This window comes from Myodes glareolus, chromosome 16 (assembly GCF_982192425.1).
Source record: "Myodes glareolus chromosome 16, mMyoGla1.1, whole genome shotgun sequence".
Classification (NCBI taxonomy): domain Eukaryota; kingdom Metazoa; phylum Chordata; class Mammalia; order Rodentia; family Cricetidae; genus Myodes; species Myodes glareolus.
Window position 1 is genome coordinate 10,463,906 of NC_142041.1, and position 24,633 is coordinate 10,488,538.

A 24,633-nucleotide genomic window follows, 5' to 3' on the forward strand; every position below is an offset into this window, starting at 1 on the left:
TGTGAGTGGTGGGTGGGTGGGTGGGTGGGCATATGTGCTCATATTCTTCTTGCAGAGGTGTGGGAAGATGTCTGCTGGTTAGTTTTGGGTATCACTGTATATGCTTTTGTTCATTTCCCTTTCTTTGTTAAAAAAAGTTTCTAGTTTCAAATCATTCATTTGCTATTTGCTGTTCCTGAGTTGTTAGAATTCTTTTTACAGTCTTCACATGATGTCATTAACATTTTCTCTCATATTGCTGACTGTGTCCTTAAGAACATACAAGCTTATAGAATGATGTTATCCAATTGATGACCTTTTCCTTTGTTACCCATGACTTTTGAGGGAATCTGCAAAGTTGTTGCCAAATCCAGTGTTATCACACATGCTTCTGTCACAATGGATTTTTTGCATTGATTTTTATGAATATTTTTAAAGTATCATTTATCTTCACCATTCAGTTCTTTAGCACTCTCTTGAGTTGAGTTTTTCTCTTGAGAAAAATTCAGTTCGTCCTAGTACTGGCCATAAATTTAGAAAACACATAAAGATAGAACCATGCCATTCATTTATGGTGAATGCAGTCTTTCAACTGATGGGCCAAATTGTCTTCCTGGGCATTTTGTTGACACAAAAGGAAATGTTTGGAAATTTTCTTGCTGTCTCTGATTTTGAATATAGCATTGGTCTATCTAGCACTTAGGAAAGAGATGTAACAGTATAGGCGAAAAATGCAAGTGAGTATTTCCCTAGAGAACAAAACTCAAAAACATCCCCTGGAGCAAGAAGAAAGTCATATAGAGAAATGTCACCCAAACAGATTTGACATTCCAGTGTGGATGGCTTAATTATTTTTCTTCATTTGACATTTGATTACACGAATTTCTACAAACTTTCAGCAATTGATTTCAACAGCCACTGCTGATGTTAGTGGATTGGGCAGTATTGTGGTTTCACTTTTTTATAGAAGGAATCTGGCACAATGAAAGCATGCCCACTTATTTGACATTCCATGCATCTAAGAGATAGAAACTACATTTAATCCAGACACAGAACTCTTTGCCAGTGTCTCTCAAAAGTGTGGCCCCTAGAACAGCAGGGGACATACAGCCTGTGAACCTTCAAAGAATGGAAGAATTATCAGGCCCCATCTCTGTCCTGCTGACGCAGACACAGAGGAGTGTGGTCTAGCCATGTGTGTCTGACTCGACTCCCTGGGAGCTCTGCCTTCTGTCACGTATAGGAACCACGACTTTGCATAATGGCACATGCACAGGCACTGAGTTAGTCTTGAGTCCCACCGGCTGACTTACAAGCAAATAGTTTGAATGAGACGCACACATGTGTGTAGGGAAACAGTTGACAATGTCATGGAAATATGGATACATAATATGACGTCTTCTGGTTTTAGAAGAGAGTTAACTATCACTGTGATCTGAGGGTCAGGAAAGGATGCAGAAGAATGGTAGTGAAAATATGGGTTCATTCAAATTAGAGCACCCACACGAATCAAGGTTGAGGCAAGAGCAGTGGCGACTTCACAGGGCATGGGGAGCAGCTTGGGTTGGCAGCAGCACCAGCTTCACTAAGCAGGGAGTCAATGGCAAGAAACTTTGGAAACCAGAATCTATTTTTATGTACTTGGTAGTGAAAAACTAGGATGTATATGTCTGATCAGGGAACCATGATGGAGGTTGAAATTTGAGAAGATTATTCTCATGATTAAGTTTGATTGATTGCATTAAGAGAAGATGGTAATGACTATAGGGATGCAGATCAATAGTATTGTGTGGTTTTAGCATGTTTGAGGCCCTAGGTTCAGTGCCTAGCATAGAGGTATATATAAAGATGGAGATATAGATGAAGATGTAGATAGAGGAAAGAAACAGGACAGAGGTGATAGGGATGGGGGACAGACAGGGCTATGGAAAATTAGATGATGATTTGCTAGGGTGGCAACAATTTAGACAAAAGGGAATAAAGGGATGGGGTATTTGACAACTATCTGCTGCATATTAGTATATAAAGAAGAAAGAATAGTTCACAAGATATTGAAGGGATTTAGAAACAGGTGCCATTCCCCAAATACAAACAAGACCCAATATATAAGGAAGAAGAATTATGCTATATACAGTCAGGCTGGGATTTTATCCAGGTCTATTTGCTGAAGATACTCAGGAAGGGGTGACAATAAAAATAGGAGGTGTCAAAGGTATTACTCCTCCAAAGATGTCTCTGAAAGTCATCTTAGTAAAGAATGAGTTCCTTCTGAAAAGCTGATGTGATAAGTCCTTGATCTGGGGGAAGCTTTATGTAAGGCCAAGCAATAGTGGCATTGCAGAACCAACAAGAGAGACCTTAGCAGGAGGGCTGATTATGGGTTCTGGGTGAGAGAAAGAATGAGGAATGAATGTAAGGGATAAAGACACCAAGTCAAGCCCTCAGAAGTGTGTGGTGGGAAAATGTGTTCAGCGGCATCTTTTGGCAATACTGTGATACCGGGAAGTGAAGAAATGATTGAGGCTGTAGTTGCATGCAGTGATCAGTTGACAGTCTGTGTGTGGAAAAAAAGAAGATTCCAAGACTTTGGGGCACAGAGGAGGTAAAGAAAGTTAAGCAACAACTGATTTGGCACACCAGTTGAGGAAAGGTGAAAGAGAAATATTAGGATGGGAGAAGAATGCATCCTTGAAGCTAAAATTAGGGAAGCAGAAAAAAGATTTTGGGTTCAAACAAAATTTTGAGACTCGGAACAGAGTGGCCAGCTCATACAGGTAGACCTTTCAGGGCATTAAGAAAGTGCATCATCCCCAGAGAGGTCATCTAGACAGGCCTTTCAAAGATCAGAGGAAATCTGGAATAGACCAAGCGGAACATGCGGTGGCAAATCAGTGGAAAAAGTGAGCAATGGTATTCGAGCCAAGACAAGAGTGGAAAACATGACTGCGAAGAAGAATTAATAAATCGAGCTTTTTGATTGCTTCTGTATGGTGTCTTTGAAGCAAAGATTGAATATGAGAACGATATCAGGGGCAGGAAAGATGTTAGGGTAAAAAAAAAATAGAGAACAAACCCAGGGGGCCAGGAAACAAAAAGCAGAATTCCAAGGATGTTGAAAACAAACAAGCTATGGACAGTCGATGACTTCTAGAAAAAGGAAAACCAGGGTTTTTTTTAAGGTTGTGTGGCCCCTGATAGATTGGCCATGCTTTAGTGTCCAGTCCCACCCCCAAGATTATATGGGCAGCACAGACTGTAAAGACTGTAAAGAAAACGTGATCGGGAAGTTAGGGGTGGGATGTATCTGGGAAGAGTTAAGAGGAAGAATGGAGGGGGAGGGGGAACATGATCAGACACATTGTATGAAGTGCTCAGAGAATTAATAAGACACTGTGTGGAAAATCAAAACACCGGGATTACAGAAGTTTTCTTGCAGCGACCAACTCTAAAGTTCACCTCTCAGATCAAATGATCAAGGATTAGGGAGAAGTGAGATTAAAGACAATTAATTGAAAGGGCCGGTTGAAGACTCCTTGTGTGGATCCCAAAGGGGAGAAGGAGGAAGACGAGGAGTTTGATTCCAGGCAAGGAATTTGACAACAGAGGCCCTTCTCTTCTCACATGGCCCACGATCTGTACCTCCACCTCTGCTTTTCGGAAGTCCATGCACAGGCGTTCATGAACACTGGGCAGCCATACAATGTGAAGCGACTTTGGTAAATACCAGCGACAGAAACGTGGCAATCGAGAGCAGATGCGGAAAGAAGAGGTGTTTTAATACAGAAGAGGTGTCAGCTTTGAGACATAACACAGGATAAGCAGAGGGTGACCTAGAAGAACCGTTGAGAAGAGCAGCGGAACATTCTTCTGGCAAGAATTGGTCTTCAGCTCTTCCTGGAAACTCACACGGTGAAGGAGCTTGGGCGTTGGCTGTATGGAGCAGGTATTAACAGAGATAAATGGTCAAAGCTTTCCTCTTTAGTGGTAAATAAGAGTAAGCTTGAAGATGGGCTAAGCCAGATGGGCTAGACCAAATAAGCAGCTGGAAGACCTTAGAGCAAAGAGATTTAATTATCTTGGCCCTTTTTTTCCCTCTGTGTGTTCTAAGAATAGAAAAATGAGCTGGTGGAAAGATGGTGAAATAAGAAGTAAACCATTGGATCTGTCATACAAAGAAACTCTCAGTCACTGGATAGCAAGAGGGATGAAAACGTATAGCCAGGCTACTGTGGGTTGAGCTTAGTTCTCTTTCTTCTCTCTCATTCTTTCTTCCTCCCTCCCTCCCTCCCTCCCTTCCTCCCTCCCTCCCTCCCTCCCTTCCTCCTCCTACTCCTTCCTTCCTTCCTTCCTTTGGCCATTGTTGTTTTTCCTAATACAGAATTTCACGTGTTCCAGACTGGCCTTAAGTTTCTGATAGCCCTGCCTCTGCCTCCAGAAGGCTAGGCTTACAGTCACTTGTCACTGTGGCCAGTGGTGGTAGGTTCTGGAAACTGAACCCTGGACTTTATACATATTAGGTAAACACTCAGCCAACTGAGCAACATCTCCAGCTTGTACCTGACTTTTCTTTACTGAGACATAAAACTAGCACATGGTCCCTGCCTAGTGCTGCCTCCACACTGACAGACACTGTGTAAGGTTTAGAGCAGGTAGCATTTATATTTCCTCAATCATTGGTTCTGCGTGGTAACAATGCCTGGGCTGCCTAGAAAGGCTACAGCACCTGCCACTGTCTCTAGGCTCTCTGCTGTGGAAGAGAATCCCAAAACTCTTTTCTGCCTTCCTGTGATTTACTGTCCGCTGACCAGTCCCTCCCCATCACTCCTGCCTTCATCTATGATAAAGACAACTTTGCTCTCATCTCTGAGGTCCAGACTTGTAGGTGAGGTCATGCAGTGTTTGTCTTCCTGTTTCTGGTCTACCTCAGTCACTCTCATGTCCACCAGCTCCCGGTGTTCTCATAAATGTCAAGGTCTGATCTTTTTATGGCTTCCTCGTTTCCCATTTGTACCTTGTTTCCCTTTATCCACTCATCAGCTGATGGACGCTTAATTCCATTTAGTGGCTACCGTGACCAGCGCTACCGTGGATGAGAGTAAGACATCTCTCCAGGAGGCTGACTTCATTTCCTAAATTTAAGTGTGTCTCCAGCATGTCGATTGCTGGGTCATGTGGTGAGCCCATTCATTGTACTTGATTTTTAAGGACTAAAAGGGGAGAAAACAAAAGGTTTAGGAGTAGTCTGGAGACATCCTAAACGTGACTACATTCTAGCCTTGTACTTAGAATCTTAGGCCACACAGGCCAGAGTTGTGGAGGTAATCTCTGCCTTCTCACAGGATGGAGGATGACAGGCTATGATGCTCTACAGATACTATCTGAATCCAACGTTAAGGGGACATCATACAAGGAAGGATGAGGCAGGGAAGATGCTTCAGTGCCATTGATTTTCATATTTCCTTTGCAGACCTTACAGATTTTATACCTCAGGAGCCCAGGGCTATTGGCTTGAATAGCCTTTTTCTTTTAAAATAAGACCTTTATTTACCATGAAATCCTCCTCCTCTGTGATAAGTAAATACTTAGTTTCATATTAAAGCTACAGTAATGTACCCATCTAAAAATCCAATTTCAGAACAGTTTCATTATCTCAAATTTTTCTTTATAACTTTGGTCAGTATTGTTTATCCAGTGTATGTGTGTGTGTGTGTGTGTGTGTGTGTGTGTGTGTTTGTGTGTGTGTGTGTGTGTGTGAATGTACCAAGCTATCTGGCCCATGAGCTCTTGGAAATTCTCCTCTCCCCCTACCACATGTCTCCATAGGAACACTAACATCGCTCATAGGCATGGCTGCATCAGGCCTTGTGTCAGTTCTGGGGATCCAAACTCCAGTCCTCATGCCTGTGTGAGAGGGACTTTCCCTGATGGGCCATCTCCTCAGGCCATATGTTTAATACATGGAACATGGCTGCATTTGGGAGAGTACTTCCAAGTAAGCTCCTTTTAAAGTGGTGATACATGCTGACTCGCTTGATCCTTATAGTGACCCACAAATCAGAAGTGTGCTTTCCTCACTGTGCGAAGAATGACCATTGAACAAATTGTAAAAGGCAGACCAGGAGTGGCCATCCTGTTTCAAGGCTGCTGATCTAGGTCCCCGTGCTTGGCAGTGTTCTTTCCAACTCCTGCCAGCCATTTACGAGCCAAGAGAAGGTCCCAGTGATTGTGTCTCTTCTTCCCACTTCACTTTACACTGTCAGTGCAGACCTGGAGACATGGCACAATGCTAAAATACTAGGAGACCTGGCACCAATGCTAAATGCTAAGGTATTTGCACAGTGCACACTGGAGATACTGAACATTTTAAAGAATTTTCTGTATAAACAGAATGAAATCAGAGTCTTGACAGTTACCTGGTTAGCAAAAAGTATTGTCTGGAGGTTTAAGGTATTAAGTCTTTTGTCCACATTCATCAGTCTCGTAGGACAATAGCCGGTCCTCTAACCTGGTCTGTTCAGGATCCACGTACCTGAAACACAAATGAAATTTTTATCTAAACCATGTAGTTGTTTGTGAGCATTTGAGACTTACAATGATTGTGGGGGACAATTGGAAATATTCCTGAAAATTCAGTGGAAGTGTGGGCACCCCAAGAAATGACCACTGTGGATTTCCTCTGTGAATCCACGCTCTGATCTCTTAATCCTTGTGAAATCCCATATCTCGTTATATATGTTTAGAAAGGCATCGTGTCAGATGAGCAGAGCATTAAAGGGGGTGTCGTTCTCGTAGCCTTTCCCTCTTATGGATTTATAAAAGTATCCATGAGTACCCAGTGCCAGCAGGAGCTACGGCACGGAGGCAGAGGGTGAGGCCTCCTGCCTCCTTTGCAGCCCCTGTCCCTGGTGGAGGCAGAGCTGGAAGGAGCGGCTGTGAAGAATTCTCTTAACATGGATGTGTAGACAAAAACTATTTACGCTAAAATTCCCAGTCAGAGCTTTGTCCTGTATAACATCACGAGGGCAAACACGTGTTGTTCTCCATCACTCAGAACCCACAGAATATGCACCACCCACTGGAGCCCAGTGGGAACTGTGGGCTTACTGTGGCAGCAGGTTAGTTGGCTGATGACTACTCCTGGGGAAGGTGTCGTTCACGGGAATGGGATGGGTGCAGCCGTAGCAAGGCACGCGAATCCTTAGTCCTTGCTGTGTATAGTTCACTGACGCCATAGACAAATAATTGGTAAGTTTTTAAAGCTATTTTAAAAGTGAAATATACATAAGGAATTTCACTTAAGAATGTTCAAATCCTCATGAACATGAAGTTACTTATGTCCTCTGAGATCACCAGCGTACTCGGCCAGCAAGTTCATAGTCTTTTTAAAGAAAACTGTCTAACCCTTTTGAAAGATTGCCCCAGAAGCCTAGAGAGTGCCTGAGAGGTTAAGATAGTCAAGAGAACTTGGATCAACCCTTCCCACAATTCTTGGTGTCATCGTTTTTCTTAACACTCCTACCTGGTTGACCTTGTCCTCTGCTCAGACCAAAGTGACCATGGGCCCCCATCCTCACCTCTGACTGTCCACAGAGGGAGGGACTCTCACCTCATCGATTTCCCGGAGGCCATCTAATGGCTCCCTCAGTAGCCATGGGCACTTACTGCTGAGGTTCTCCTCTACCCACACAGCACATGACCAGCACAAGTCCACAATCATAATGTCACCCACCAGTTTAATTACAGCTGCAGAGGCAGATGTGTGCTGCCTAAAGTCTGTAGAGCATGTCCCGAACCTGCTCTCCTAGGAGACACCTTGATTATAGATTCTACTTCCTTAGAAATCCACAAGAGGCTTTTTTTTTCTTTAAAATGGAATCTTCGCCCTCAGTACTGTTGATTACATACAAAATTTACATTTATTTATATATGCACAACATAAATGTTTTCCACATATATATATAATAAGACCATCTGAAAATTCCTGGATAGTATGGCTTGAATTTAATGAGCTTTGTTTTCTGTAAGGAGTTGCCCATTTTCAATTTTTAACTGATAAACTTATGGGCTGCCATATGATGTTTCTATACGCCCAAACATTATGTCCTATCTGGGTAAACACAGCTATTTCCTAAAGCATTTATCATTTTTCCATAGTAAAAATATTTAAAGGTCCTTTTGTAGCTTATTAAAAACCCGCAGAATGCTATCGTTCTAAGTCACAGTTCTACAGATCTGCATGTCAGACGCCCCTTTCTCCCATCGGTAGCTTTTGACCCATTAGTAGATCTGTCTCGTCCACTCCTCTGGACTCTCTCCAGACTTCGATACTCATCATACCATTCTCAAGACCAGTTTTCCTAGACTTTACATGCGAGTGAGATCAAGAGATACTTATCTTTTGTGTGCTATTAATCTCCAGTCCATCCGTGTTGTCACACATGATGGGCTTTTATCCCTTTTGTGACTAGGTAGTATTTCATAGTGGGTCACATTTTCATTGTTCACTCCTCAGCTGGTGTATAGTTTGTCTATTATAAACTATCTGTTGCAATAAGCAGGCAGTGCAGCTGTCTCTTTGGGGCTTCGTTTTCTTTCTCCCTATGCCCAGGAATGGGATCTCTGGGGCACAAACTAGTTCTGGTTTTGGTGTTTTGAATAACCTGCATATTGTTTTCTGTAAGGACTGAACTAATATCCATTCCGACAAATGCTGTGTTCTCTTTTTATTACATATCAAATGAATATATTTTTCCTCACTATCTTAGCACTTGTAATTTTTTCCATTTTGGTAGTAGCTATGCTAACTAAAGAGAAGTCCTGTCTCACTGTGGTCTTGGTGTGCCTGTTTGTCAGGATTAGTGGTATTGCCTACTTTCCCATATACCTGTTGGCACGATTGCGCATTTGAAACAGATTATATTTTGTGGGAACATTCACTTGTAAGAGCTGCTGGAAACATAGCAGTGAAATTCCAGTTCCGTTTAGAAAATTAGTACAACCGTCGACTTGGAATACTAATGACTTTAATGAAGATGCAGCATCTTGCAAACAAATGATTAGATTTGTACAGGAAAGATTATAAATAGACTACTAATTGACAAATGACTAGATTTTCCGAGAGCTCTTAGATTTTAACCATGACAAGTGACCGCTTTGTGTATCATTTGAAGAACTTGTTTCTTATTCTCTATTTACTCAGAGTATCTATGACTTCAATGTGTACGCAGCACAGTGTCTGTCCGTTTTGAAATGATGGGCTATAAGACCCTCAAGGCTCTATCATTCTTTTGGGCACCATCCCCCAACGACCTGAGACAGCTGTGGGCCAGGTGAGAGTTCTGCGGTTATACCATATTGTTAGGACCGTGTCTGTGTGACTTTTCAAAATGACAAATATTATCTCATCTAGAATGTAAGCGGCCACGCTTGTTCTTCACATGAGCCATTTCACAGTTCATTCTGTCTTTCTTGTAGGTTTGTCATGAAAATGACACAACCCACAAGCTGCTCAACATAGACCATGCTTTCTCAGCAGCAGCAACACTACCTGCATGAGGCTAGACCAGCATGAGGCTAGACCATTCTTGGCAGTCTGTCTTGTGCACTGAAGAATACAAAGAATCCCAAACCTCAGTCTCCTCATTGTAAAAATACCCACATGTAGCAATCAAAAACACCTCTAGATATTACCAAGTGTCAAATGCCCACCCCAGAGCAGAGTAAAATTATCCCTTTTAAGAACCACTTCCATAGGGAAGGTGTGAGTTGCATTGTATGTCCATCATAATATTTTTAGTAAGAATAGATAAATCTATGGATAAGCAACTAAAATAATAATCAAAACAAAATTTTAAATTAAAAAGGGAAGAAAATACCAATCACTCTTCATATAGTGGCATCTTTTACATCATATATTTAGTAGGTCTAACCCTCAAAAATTATTTGACTGAACACCTGTGTACAGTGGCTGCTAATGGAGAAAATATAAAGAGAAGTTACTGAGAAAATAGCAAAGGCCTGGAGCCTCGTGGGCGCTTCTGCAAACACATGTCCATAAACTCTTTCCTATCAACAGTCTAACAATGTGAAATGCACTGTTTAAAAAACACAGTTTACAGAGCGATTCAAGGTTGCAAAGTATGTGTTGTGAGAAACACGCTAGCTTCTGGAAGCATGAATGCAGATGGACCTTCACACGTGTGGTCATTGCCTGAAAATGGAATGCAGCCAATATTATAAGATACGGATTTTAAATAACCACCGTGAGCCTATTCCCTGCCCTGTGTCCGGAGAGCTTTGCTCCTAGATTATGTGAAATGAGAATTAGACACAATCCGGTGAGTTTTGGAGGAAACATGAATGAGCTCTAAAGAAAAGGCAACCTTGTTCTGCTTTTGAGAATAAAAATCCGTTTTGATTATTTAATCTGCTCTAGTGTTTAACTTCCATCCTGTTCTTTCTTCAGTGTGTTTAGCATATTTGTTCAAGTTTAATGTCTCAAGTAACATAGAAGGATTTCTTGGAGACAAGTCTCATTAGACGTATTTAAAATATGTGCGTGCTGCCCAGAGCTGCTCAGAAGGCATTTCTAGCAAAAATTCTGGAAACCACTTAATCGAACATTAATATTAATTTACTTAATGACTATAAAAATATATTATGTCAAAATCTTTCACAGCAAGTATGAAATGTTCAGGAGATATTAATAACGCATCTCTTCTTGCAGAGGTGAATAATAGAACAGAGACGGTTAGAAGTGATGTCATTTCTTCTATTGAAGCAAAAGAAAATGGCCACTGAAGAGTGGCCATTGATCACTGAAATGCCTTGGAGTTTAGCTAAGTCATGTAATTGTTGACCTGGAACAGCAAATGGTCATCTAGTTCAATGGAATATAGGAACTGTTAGCTTGTGCGCTATTTCATGCCCCAAACTACTACGCTATGAAAAATAAGATGTATAGAAATCTATGGCCCCATATTGTACAACCATACTGAGGCACATACTCCTGTACTTTAGGGACAAACTACTTGGTGTCTTGTTTTCAATGAAAATAAATTAGTTCTATGGATAAATTAGCTCTGTAGCTGAGACATGATGTATTTTGCTATGGAAGAGTAATATTTTCTCTTCTCTACAAGAGAAGAGTTGCACAGGGCTTTGTCCTTCCAGACTTTTGTAGCTTTGTGTGAAGTTTTTTAGCGGTGCCCCTCAAAAGCTTTCCACAAGCATAGTTAGAAATAAGTTAAGTATTAGCTGATTAAAAACTTATAAGTGAAAAATATTTCATGCACGTGGGAGCTAAGTATGTGCAAGTTTGAATAACATGTTTAGCACACATCCTTACCTACACATGCATACCTGGGATGATCTATGTGTTGTTATTGATCTCAGGACTTAATTATGAATTTTTTTTCTTCCCTTACTTTCCCGATATCATTTAATGTTGGACTGAATTTGCATATATGGCAATAAATTTAGGTCTACATATCATTTTCTGTATTAACGATATATTACAGACAAATTTAGGCACTCTGAGTTGATTGTTTCTACTGCTTTTTTCTTATTAGTGTTTCCAGTCACTAATGGAAACCGTTAAGCAAGTTGGCCTGTGGGGAAGTCCCATGGTTACCACAACAGAACCCAGCGCATGTGGGTTTATAACTTCACAATTCGTAAATACATTTGCACATCTCATTTGAATCTGACAAAATCGCAGAAGGAAATTAGAATTCTCGCTCTCCATCCCAACGCCAATCTGATAGGAAACACCAGGCCCAGACTCCCATTTGGGTCTTTGATTTCAGTCATCTCTAAGATGACATCTCTTTGCATGTCTGTCCTGTTATGCCATGCCGCCACATGGATAAGATCCCGAAATTACCCTTGAATCTCATGGGAAAGAGATAGAAGGAAGCACCATTAGTCTGCTGGGCCTGTCAACTTTTCGTGAGCATGCTTGTCATGAACTTTAGTGAAGTGTTGGCTTGCAGCTTCATATTGAGTGTGAAATCACACAAACAGTTTGACCTGGAGCATCTTGGTCATAATCTGATCTCAGGCTAATGCCAAGATGAAGAAACTTGAAACCTGGTCAACTCTGTACCACAAAGATTGTAACTGTTGTTTAAGCTTCTACAAAATGAGCTCCCTTCCAAAATATTCCAACCATAGAGTGGATGGAGAAAGTTCATCTCATAAAAATCAGAAAACTGATATGCGATCTGGGTACCTTTGCTCCATGGCCCCATAGGATCAGTAACCATGCATAGATGCTGTATGGAAATTGATACATAGCAAATAAACATTATTGGAGGATCTCAGAGACCTCAGGTGCCTCCAGTGCTATAGTTGCTATAATATTGCACTTGAGTTTCATTTATTAATTCCTACAATGGCTCTGGGTAAGTAAAACTGTGGTAGGCTTAGGTCAGAACGTTTCTAAGCTTATGGTACCCATTGTTAAATATAAGAGTGGAACCAGGGACAGTAGAGTGAGATGCAGATTAACATAAACCAGGATGCTGGCGAGAGCTCATGCAGGGGCAGAGAAGGGACACTATCAACGGCGTCTAGGTTTGCATTTGGTAGGAAACCTCTCCCTGGTTAAGAGAATCCAAGTTTATTCTCAGTTGCTAAGAATTAGTAACAGTATCACCGCTCACACTGCGATATGTCCCAAGTCAGTTGATAAATTCAGTGATGATTGTACTGATAGAAATAAGGATAGAAAGAATGAGAAGCTGGGGAGAGAGGTACTCTGAGCAGAGAAGCTCTTGGGAAGGTGTAGGAGCCCAACTGTCTAGACGAGAGCAACTCATGAAGCAAACAGAGTCCAGATTGACTAGAGAAAAGTGAAGAGAAAGTACACACAGCATGATTGTAAAGCATTTAACACAATTTGACTAACGCTCATTCTGCTTATTGGTAAAACGATATGAAAACTGCCTATGCCATGGATTTGTGTCTGTGCGTGTGTGTGTGTCTGTGTGTGTGTGCATGTGTGTGTGTGTCTGTGTGCCCTGCACACATAAGTGTGTGCTAAACGAGCATCTGGTGGAGAAACGATGGGTCATTATCACAGTGTTATCTAGAAGTGCATGGATTATCACTTAATTTGGATGAGTTGCCATGGTCATCTTAGGTTTGAGTGTTAGCGTCAAATAGGATTATCTTCCAGTCTCAATTTTTCCATAAAAGTTGCCGTTCCAGAAATAAGACGCAGGCAGCCAGCTGCCCCTCACTATAGGGTGAACAAGGCTTTGGGTGAAAGAACACACAGTGCCTCACACAGGAGTTCCAACATCTGGGACAGTGTGTCCCTGACAAAGGATCAGGTTCTGCAAAGAGGAGGCTAAAATACTTGGGACAGAGTCCCAAAAATGTGCAATGGGTGGGCGGATGAATGAATGACTCTGTGGAATAGTTAGATATTCTGCAAGGAGGGGACCATCAGGGACCTACAGACTTTAATTCATACAAGGGAATGCTCACTTGTATGGAGCATTCCCTGGGGGAAAGGACACCTGATATATAAAACTTAAGCAGAAGCACACACACACGCACACACACACATGCACGCACGCACACACACACACACACACACACACACACACACAAATTCTATCTCCATTCAGTTGTGGATAGATTATCAAAGTAAGTCCCATTAGATCACAAGACCATGAGATCATTCAAGGAAATGGCAGCAATGTATGGAACCACATGATATTTGAAGATGTTAAAGGAAACCACACAATTTCACCCCTTTCCGTGACTTACTATCTCCCAAGCAGACGTATGTGGTCCTTAAGGGGTGAACAGAGCCGCCCTCAAACCCAGGGACTTGGAGGGTTTTTCTCCTGTAATCTTTAAAATATCATCATATTTTCGCTTAGAATAGAGGAACTCCAGACTCTAAAGCAATACCAAAATCAGTCTCTAGAAAGAAAAAGAGTGGCCAAAATGTGTCACAGTGGAGCCACCTGCATTTCTTGTTGGCCAGACTCTCCCTGGGTGCACCAACATGCAGTCCCACACCCACGCTGCTGGTGGATAGAAATATTTGAGTCGTTCCTGTAAGGTAATTGTCAACTCAGTGCAAATGCTGTTTGTCCGAGTCTTTCCTACAGAGAGATGAAACTCTCTGGCTCAAAACCATGAACCTCCATTGATGCTCTTTAGAATCACTTTTCATCTCCAAATTACTCAATTGCTATTTGTCAGATGGTGGAACTGTCCTTTGCTTAAGAGGGAAGCTGACCAGGCTGGAGCCAGCGTCCCATGCTGATTGCCTTCACGCTTCTTGTTCTGCACTGAAATAGAACTTAGGTTCTGGGGTAAGCTTGGTGATAACGGATAGGATGTGGAAGTAAGTTAGCTTAGGAAAGAGCTCTCAGCAAGTTTGATGAGCTTCTCAAATGTTCCTTTCGTAGATTCAGAAAGAATCGGCCTAACACAAGAGGAGGCTGGGAAACGTTCTGAAGCAAGGACTTGGCTCTGTGCTCACTTGGAGCAGCTTAGTTTTACGGCTTCAAGCTTTATAGAATTTCAGAATTGCGTAGGTATTTCCTTATGAGACAAGGCCCCTGCGCGTAGTGTTGAAAACATTTGCTCCTTATTAGCCGACACGGACAGTTTTTAGGTGCGTATTTTATAAGGATGTGTAAGCGTATCATGAGTATTTTGATTGAACTGAATGAATTTTCGTTAAACTCGGCAGAATAGCTAGGTAGTTAAGCTTTCCACACATTCTTTCCTTTCTGACACAGTGAATAATGAAAATGGATCGCTTGGTTTTGAAGGTTTGGGATAGATGATGCTTCTCCTAGAAGCTTGAACTTTTGTTTTTAAATGGGGGAATGCTGTTCATGGTGCTTGTAATCTCGTGTGTTCTGCCTATGGACTTCCAAGCTGGTGTCTGTCTTTGCATAAGAATGTAAGGGAGAACCAATGACTCTTACCCATAATACCATGGCAATATAAATACTGGGTGAGATTAGCCCTGCAGAATGGTCACTTAGCCATTAGTACCATTCGAAGTTGCTTTAGCCCACCCTGTGGTGAATGCAAGCTCTCAGGTTAACACTGCCAGTGAAAGCCCTGGGCATCCCAACTGATGGAATTGAAGGTAGTCTTGGAGGAGGAAAAGGGAACAAATCACACAGCATATACTCCCAAGCATCCATGGCTCACTAGTTGTTGGGTGTGAGGTCCATTTCCAGGAAGACACAGAAAACACAAGGGGTCTATTCCTCCCTTTTGTAATAACCCTGCATCCAGGCCTGTGGATGCTGAGGCAGGGTCAGCTTCCTCTGGCCCTGACTCAGAGGCAGAGTCATTGTGTGATGACCATGCCCTGAAATTTACAGGCATCTCCATAAGAGTCACACCACTGACCGGATGTCCTGCAAGATATGTTCTAGAGAAATGCCTGATAATAACAATCTCAGGCTTCAGCATTATCCAGGCATCCCTAAGTAAATATTCTGCTCAGACAGAAAATAAAGGAGGTCCCGTGTGTGCCTTCAGAGCAGAAGCCAGGTTAGAAGTGCTGGTGGAGTATCCTTTTTCCCCTCCTCAATGCCATGCGGTTCAGCTATGCAGTGTATTCTTTACCACTCCAGTTCAAGTCACAGGAGCCGGAGGTGGCAGTGGTCCCCTTTCTAGTTCAGCTCTTGTACCTGCTCTCCTACCATGTTATAGCTCACTGGGATCCCCAGCTCTGCTTGTATCCAGACCAAACAGCAATAGGCTTGGACTTGCTGCCCAAAGTTATTGCTTTCATTGCAATAAAGAAAGAAAGAAATACAGCTTTTAATGTTGGACCAAATAATGCAGAAATGGAAATTTTATTTTGAAAATTATTCCTCCATCTTATGATTAATATAATGGATTTCCTAAGAAATAGCATTTTAATCCTTGTCAGTATCATAAACATTTCCATTGTTTGTTTTGTTCCTACAGAAAACATGTAGAAATGTGTGGATTTTCCCTCATAGACAGTGCGGTACCTTTGCATGAATTCTTTGGCAGTCCCCCCTCATTTATGTGTGTGTGTCCCTCCCTCCCTTTCTCCCCCCCTCTCTCCCCCCCTCTCCTTTAATAGCAGTATGCTCATTTTCTTCTTGGTTGCCATAAGAAAAGATGCCATGTTCCAGGGCCGTGACCGGTGCGCATTTCGTGTTCTCGCTCGGCTCTCTCATGTTCCTGTTTGGCGATCCTGCCTTCCACTGCCCACTGGTGCTCATCACTGACTACCTTCACACGGAACTAGATCCTGTTTGCTGTTTTTAAACAGACGAAATAATGACTACCTAGTTTGAAAGGCTCTTTGGGATTACAGGCTTGGTTAATATCCTCTAAAAACAATTTCCCAAAACTGTTGTAGAAGATTATAAATGGCTTTTTATGTGATTGCATCCCCTGGTGCTTTGAAATGAAAGCACATAAAGACTATAAAAGCGCTTGGTCAGAAAAGCTAATCTTGAGTTGATACCACTTACATTTAGATTTAAAGAAGTCAGTCTATTTATTCTTTCAAACTTTGCTGCCGGTTTTAAATTGAGAAAGCATGGAAATTAAAAGCCCTAGTTTGGTCACATACATTGTGAAAAGTTTTAATGCCTAAATCCAGTTGATTTCCAAGAATTCTGACTGTGATAAACGTAAGGCTGGGGTAAATACAGTTAGTTATGTTTAATGAAACAACTTTATTGCGGTAATTACTAATAATCTAATAATGGTTATCTAATATGTGATCCATGTAGAGGGAATTGAGGCCATTAGAGTGTAATAATGTCCCTGCTGTGCCTCCAGATCTGCAAATCCACAAATCTACATTACGTGTAAGACAGCCCCTGACTACCAACGGCTTAACTCAACGCTTTTTCCTTTGCTTTATGAGAATGAAGAAGCAATATGAACTCAGTAGACACCACAATCATAGTATTTGTTTAGCTAATGGTGCCAGGGCTAAAAACCAGGGCTTTGTGTATGCTAAGCAAGTTCTCTGTTACTAAACAACATCCCCAGCCCCCTAGTCCTAATTTTGAATGTTGTAGTTTTCTTGGGCTTGCAACATGCAATTCAGTACTCGCGGTGATACTGGGCAGCGACAGCAATTTACAGCTCCGAGTCAGCCATGCAATCACAGGCAGAAGCAATCAGCACTCTGCAGAGCGTTCTGTTGCTAAGCTGGTATGTTTAGTAGGTTAGGTGTAGTCCATGTATTTTTTCACGCACTTGACAATGATTTTATCAGGGCATCACTCCGTTGCACGCTGTGGAACATCTGTAGTGGTCCAGTCCAATTCCCACCTTTTATGGGAAATAGAAAATAAAGCAGTATATCATAGTGGAAAGCTTTTCTGCTCAGAATCCAGACCTTGGTTCTATTCCCAGATGGTCCATGTGACTAACAAAGCATCTATTCCTTCCATCGTGATGTGAGAAATTCAGATAAATGTCTTCAGGGAGCTTTCCAAACCCCAAATTCTAGGGCTCTCTGAGCTGTAATTCTACTTCAAATGACAACTGGCCTTAAACCCACAACATGGGATGCCTTTTAAGATGGCTGGAGTAGTAGGAAGCCTGCTGAGTCCCTGGCAGCAGCTCCGGGACAGGGTGCGGTGAGCTATGAAAAATCAGCCTGATGGGGGAAGATCTGGGTGGAATACCCTTGCCCTCTCCCCTCTTCAGCCAGGGTCCAATTGCAAGCCTTCAACCACAAGGAGATGGAGGAGGCCTCTTTGAACATGTGCAGATTTTTGTTTTACAACTCATATGGAGGGAGGCTGCTTATACAGGGTCGGGCTCTTGGGTCGCAGCCAACCTATGTTTTATTATATTAAATACAGTCTTACAAATCAGAATATTGAGGAACTGGAGACAGCATTTGAATGATGGTGTCCTTGCCATTTCTGTACTTTTTCTTCTTTTCCTCTTAAGGGTTCTGATTATAAATCATTCAGTTGTTCGTGTGTATGTGCACACACACACATACACTTGCCTATTTTTATATGTATAAATACATATGTGTGTGCATGCGCACATGTATGCACATGTGTGTGCCTGTGGAGGCCAGAGGTCATCTTCACATGTCCTTCTTCAGATGTCATCCACTCTACTGCTTAGACCTAGTCTTTCTCTGACAGTTGGGGTTTACCAGTTAGGCTAGACAGGGCTCTGCCTGTTTCCACCTCCACGGGTGGCATGGACTCAAGGTTCATGCCACCACAGCAGGCATTTGTGTGGGCATTGTAGACTGAACTCAGGTTCTCATGCTTGCTCGGAAAGCACCAAACTGACCGAGCTATCTCCCCAGTCCTTCAGCCAGCTTTAATCCTCTGCAAACCTTGCATGCATCGCCCCAAAGCACTCACGAGGGCTACAGAGCTAGCTCAGTGGTAGGGTGTTCATGTCATGGCTAAGCCCTAGATTCCACTCACAGAACAAACAAGCAAAGCTCCGTCAAACCCTTGTCTGAAAACTGAATCTTCTTCCTCTTCTCCTCTCTTAAAGTTGCTGGCACTTTCTTTGGGAAGATAATTTGTATAACGAAACAAGTATGATTTGAGTTTTGTTCATTAGATAATAAACATCTTTGATGTAATGCTGATCCTAAGTTGTGGGGGCCCAAAGAGTAACAGGAGTGTGTTCAGGTCACACACTCTCTAGTATGGCTCATCCCTAACCATGACACCTGCCCAGAAACCCAGATCTAGTTAGACCATGGAAATTCTGGGCAGTGTCTCAAAATTGTAGAGATACGGGTTAAATAGCCCTCATCTGAAATCTTGAGATGACAGGTGTTCCAAATCTCCTATTTTTTTTTCAAATTTTTGAGTGTGTGTGTGTGTGTGTGTGTGTGTGCCTGCATGTCTATGTGAAAGAGAGAGATGACCTAAATGTACACAAGACACATTTTATTTACCTATATATCCATAATCAAAGTGCAACTTCATATACTGTTTTTAGTGTGTCTGCATTATTTTGACTGTAGAAAATGCATGGAGTTTTGTACTTGAAGCATCACAATGGCACTAAAAACATCTCGTATTTAAAAGCAATTTGGCCTTCCAGCTTCCAGATTAGGGCTACGCAGCCTGAAGTGCCACCAGTCTGCAGTCGCGCCACCTTCAGAACTGGTAGCTAGCTCTCCTTTCTGACTCAGAATATGTTGCCGTGCTCCGGCAGGTGAGGGCCCATGCCAGTCAGCCTTGACTTAATCCCAGACATGCCTTGCAGGAGCTCCGTAGCCCAGCATCTAGTCTAACTGCTCTGCCCTTTTCTATGCTCCTTTACAATATTCAATTGCACTACTAATAATACTTAGCTCTTGGTAGTCAGAAAATTAAGCTAGTTAATGCATAGCACCAGGTATGTGCGCAGGTAAAAGGGACATGGTATATACTAAAAAACTGACAATGTTGATAACTGCATACATTTTTTTGTGAAACGCTATTCCAGCCTTGGCTCAAAAGCGCTTCACTTTGGTACATTTGGAGGGAACATCATCCAGAACAGAAACACGAACACATTCAATTAGCCCACACTTTGGATAGACTAAAACCAAAACTTCAAAGCTTTAGCTGGCTGGAGGCTGCTGCCAGATTTAGGAAATGAGTTTGAGAAGATGAGACAGAAAGTAACACATTCTCGAATATGCATGGGCCGCCGAGCGTCTGATTCACTTCGCTACTTCTGTTCCGTTTAGTTTGTCAGAGTCAAAAAACTGTCCACATTTTAAGTGATTCTTTGGCATCTTAACATCGAAAACATTTGCAAACAAACCAGAGTACCCACAGCAGGCCACGCTGGAGAAATACCCCACCGAGCACTTTGTCAGGATTTGAGTTGTTGGATTGTTGGGTGTTTGGTGTTAGGGGAGCTCACCTGACCGATGGAGCATCATCCTTTGGTAAGTCACTAGGACTCAAGACTCCTGAACCCGTTGGCAGAGCAGTTGAGTGGCATAGCTCTTCTCTCTGCTTGTGCTAACTCTGGATTGCACAAACAACCGTGTCATTTGACAAAGGATCCTGTGACCTCCGAGACAGGTGGTGTGCACGATATGAGATGTGTTTATACGGTGGTACACGAAGAAAGCCTTTCAGTATTTGAGGTGAACCTGATGATTGTTCCAGTGTCATTAGGGGGGCTTTTTACCACTGACTCTCTATTGCTGAGTAAAGCAGAGGCTCTGATAGATCCGTAGTGGCTTGTATAGCATTCTTAGAGGGCTAGTAACCCTTGGGTGATAGACTAGCATATCTCTGACTCATGGCTTTCTGTTCCTGTATCAGTTTGGTGGTATGTACAAAGTTCCATATTACCATTAACTTGTATTTCTATCAACGGTCATTTCGTTTTGACAAGTGAATTCTCACATTTGCAAGTTCCTCTGTCTCAAAAGTCTGTCACTGAGCACCTATCTACCCCTAGCTTTGAAGCTGATGATATTGGCCCATTTGATGATTACCTTAGGAAAAAATCATACTTTAACTGAGGAGGAATACTTGCCTCATTTGCCAAGTGACTCAAGATAGACACAGATTGAATGGAGCAGTTCAAACCCAGCGTCACCAAGGGCCCTGTGCTGCTGTCCATGCTATGGCTTATGTGGTAGTTTTGCACTGGGGCTGCCCTGTGAATACCCTCCTCCTCTCTTGTTCCTAACTTGCAAATATATGGGTCAATTTGTATGCATTGGTCTATTTGTATTCATTCTATGTATTTGAAAAATTTCAGGAAAGGAAATTTGATCATGGTACCTGTATGTTATTATTGGTTTTCTTTGTTATTCTTATACTCCTTTCTTAGCTGCGGTTATGGTGGCACATGCTTTCTTTGAATGCTACTATAAATTTAAAATGCTTTTCTAATCAAAAGGCTGTTAGAGTGAAGCCAGTTTTAGTCCATTATGAAACTCTGCAGTTTTTCTTTCCTGAGAGCTAAACTCAGAATGCACGGAGCTGTGCCTCCTTGTATTTTTCCATTATTTTTTTTCCCTTTCGGAAAGCACGCCATTCATTTAATACTTCATTACAGCCCAACTGCAGTATGTATACACGGCGTGCAAAATGAGCCATTTTGTTTTAAAACAGATTGCAGACGAAAGGGAACCATTCATTTCTTGCTTGCTTGCTGTAATTACTAGAGCACTAATTACTCCAAATCACTGACACGCAGGGTCAGGAAAGATGACAACAGAAACATCAAAGGAAAGATGGGGCCCACTTACTACGACAGATTTTTCATATTCTCAGCCGTGCTATTTTTTTAGTGGCTACTGTTTTCCAGTTTGATGGTGGGGAGGTGGGGGGCAGAGAAAGAAACACATACACACACACACATACACACAAACACACACACAGTCAAGATTGCTCAATGTTTACTATTATTTCATTCGCAGTTTGACGGTGAGAACATGTATATGAGCATGACAGAGCCGAGCCAGGACTATGTGCCAGCCAGCCAGGTGGGTTAATTAATCTTCTCTGCCTTGTTTCAAATTGTAATTAAACAAATTCAAAGAGTTGCATTGCAAATGAGTAGCACTATCAGTAACTGCCGCAATCAGGAATAATCATAATTTATAAACAAAGCAGTTAAGCCTTGTTTCCAGTTAATGAGATGGAGCTGATAAAACACCAGATTTGGCATTTGTTGAAGGATGCTACCTTGCCTCCCCTCCAGAATGGCGAGCAGCTGTTTTGCCAGCGTGAGCTTTCCCAAACAGTTGTGTTACCTTTAGGAAATAAAGTCTCTACAGGTGCAAGTTATTTGTGTGGCTGACGGTGGATGAGTTTATCACTGGAAGCTACACATGCTACCAATAGCTTCAATTATCAACTGTTTGGGACCACTTTCGAGCATGCATATTTTTCATCACTGAGGTATTATGGCTGGTGAGTCCTAGGTGGCTGCATTTAGGACTTTCAGGCAGGGCTGGAAGTAGGGGGGAGTGGCTTTTGGATGCCTGAGCACAAGCAAGATTGAAATCTTTCAAGGGCACCTTTGTGTCCATTTCCCTGGGAAAGGTTGACAAGGTATTTAATCATGAGAGGTGACAGCGAAAGCAGAACGTGAATGTAAATGGTTACATTTATAAAAGTAAATGCTTGGCTATTTATTTTTAGATACTTAAAGCCAGGCCCTCTAATCCAGAGAGGGCAGTTAAAGCAAAATTATAACTGCCCTAGGGTGCCAGGATAGCACAGAATATCAGAACACTAGAAGCAAAAATAAATAAGCAAGTAAATGAGAGTAAGGAGAGTTCACGGGAGCATCTTGTGGACACGGATCTATTTTTTTCTTCAATAGTAAAAATCACGTTTGCCTGGGATTTCATAGACCAGTCACTGAAAGCAAGAACTCCCAGGTAGTAGTTTTCAGTGCCTATTTATTGGCTTGAGTTTGTCTGACCACTGAGAGGAGAGGGGTTGCAAAGGGCCTACGGACAGAAGCGTTTTCTTTCATGGTGGTTGACAGTAATCTAGGGCACATAATAGAAGGGCTGCTCGTGAGCAAATGTCTCCTGCTTAACTAACAGGCGTGCACACACCTCCACGAACTCAGCATTTATTTAGGAGTCATTATGACCACTGTCGTGTCTGACAGCATTCTGGACACCCGACTGTATTGTCCAACCATAAAGGTCATCGTGGTGTTCAGAGCCCCAGACCCTGCCGACTCCCATACTATCGAGGACATCAGTGCAAGCACCTGTCTGAAAGGCAAGCTTTGCCTGCAGAATCCTTCCTTCCCTGAATTCCTGCCGCTAAGTACCCTCCAGGACCCATAGGTAGTTCTGAATAGGACTGTTTGATTAAAAAATGAAAAATGTTACTATTAATTTGCTTCTAACCATCAATCCCAAAACTGTACTGACAAGTTTAGTATTGCTATTAGATTAAAGCAAGCCAGTACCATCTCTTTGGGCCTTTAGGGTTTTGAAGTGTGAAGGCTAATTGAATTTGTTTGAAACAGTAGAAACACAAACTCAATAAATGATTACTGTTATAAGGCAGCTGCTCGCTCGCAGAGAATCATTATGTCCGTCTTAAGGAGTTTTGGATAAAGAATGGCAACTTCAGAATATCTGCATCTTTTCAATTCAGCTCCTTAGATTTCTAAATTTGACTTCAGTGCTGAATATTAATTCCTTACTAAAATCAAACCACCAGCACTGTTTTTCATAATATTTTGGTCAGGAGTTCTTAAGAATATTTCCAAGGCAGTGATTGTTTATAATAAAGGAATAAAGAGATGCAAATATTTTTGTGCTTCCTAAAGATATGGCAGCTTAGTGAGCCAGCAGCAAGGTATTTTTGTGTAAATAATGCAGAATGTATGCAAATGCTTTGCTTTGTTTTGCATTCTAGAATGAGTTGTTTTAAAAGTTAAAACTAATGAAAGGTAATAATACAAATGAACTTCACAAATTACCCAAGTCAAAAGGCCTTTGCTAAATTTTACACTTAATATTCTTTTTGTTTCCTGCAATATACTGTGTTCAAGAATTCATTACCCATTCTTTTGGGGGAGTTTCAATCAAGGTATCCTTGAGGCAACCATAAATAAGATCTCAGTCATCCTGGAGGAAAGCAAAGAGTTTTGCTCCGTTTCCTGCCTCACATCAAACAACTGCACAGTTTAGTAATCCCGGACAACTCTCCTCATGGCAGCGTTCAACATTTTAATTCCTGTTCAGTTTTCAGCTCGGTGCCTGCTGTGGGACGTACGAACTAGGTTGCTAAGGAGCAACATATGGAACAGGGTTTTTGCTGCAATGCTTCTGCAAGCATACAGCATAATCCTTAACTTGAGAAGATTTTTATAGAAAGCCTAGGTTGGAACTGCTCCAGAAATGAAAGAACCCTGTAAAAATTAATGATATTCTTTTAGACAGTCTCAAAGGGCTCCTTGCCCTATCTGCCGAGTGCACTCCCTACCTCTTAAACTAGTGTATACAGACCCTTAAAATGTTTTGCATATGGTTTGGTAATTGATAGGCAGATTTTAAATGGAATACACCAGGATAATAAGACTGGCGAGTATGTAATAAAAGTCCATAACACCGCCATTGCACCCTGACACCATGCTTGCAAAACTGACTATTTTCTGCTCTAGCAGGTGTGGCTGTTCTGGGCACTCAGGCTATTTACCTTGTTTTAACCTGGAATATAATCATCTGACTCCAGCCAGTGCCCTATCTCTTTTCGTACGTTTCTGAACCTTGTCTGAAGGGACCACGTTGCTAGATAGCGCATAGGCTTGTCCAATTTGAGAGAAGGTGTGAAGAGACTGTAGGAGAGCCAGAAGAGAAGGGGACAGACGTCCCTCAGAGGCCTCAGCCTTCTTGCCATCCTTCAGTGAGACAACGGAGTTAGACTAAGATACAAAAGAGTGAACACATAGAGAGAACAAGTCAGGAGATGGAGCTTGAAGACCATCGTTAACATCCTTGAGATCTCCCGAGTTGGTAGATGCTATCCTTGCCACACCCATAGATAGGGCTCCTCTGTGATGGTGGCCACATTTATCCTTGAAACCATTTTTATGTGTATGTTCCCCATATCATGCTGCATATCTTAAATAAATATAACAATATTTATTTAGAATTTATCTACACTGCTATGCCAGAAAGCATAG

General features: G+C 42.0%; 1 protein-coding gene across 5 annotated transcripts in view; it reads left to right on the forward strand.

Annotated features, from left to right (window-relative positions):
- The window catches only part of Tox (thymocyte selection associated high mobility group box), a 289,722-nt gene that overhangs the window by 126,582 nt on the left and 138,507 nt on the right, over nt 1-24,633 (forward strand). For 4 of the 5 annotated variants that reach the window (XM_085677029.2, XM_085677030.2, XM_048420300.3 and 1 more), the window contains one exon: nt 21,392-21,457. The exons of the other annotated variant lie outside the window; for it this stretch is intronic. In XM_085677029.2, the coding sequence (XP_085533155.2) occupies nt 21,392-21,457 (66 nt within the window). The remainder of the gene's footprint in view (nt 1-21,391; nt 21,458-24,633) is intronic. 5 annotated transcript variants of the gene reach the window in all.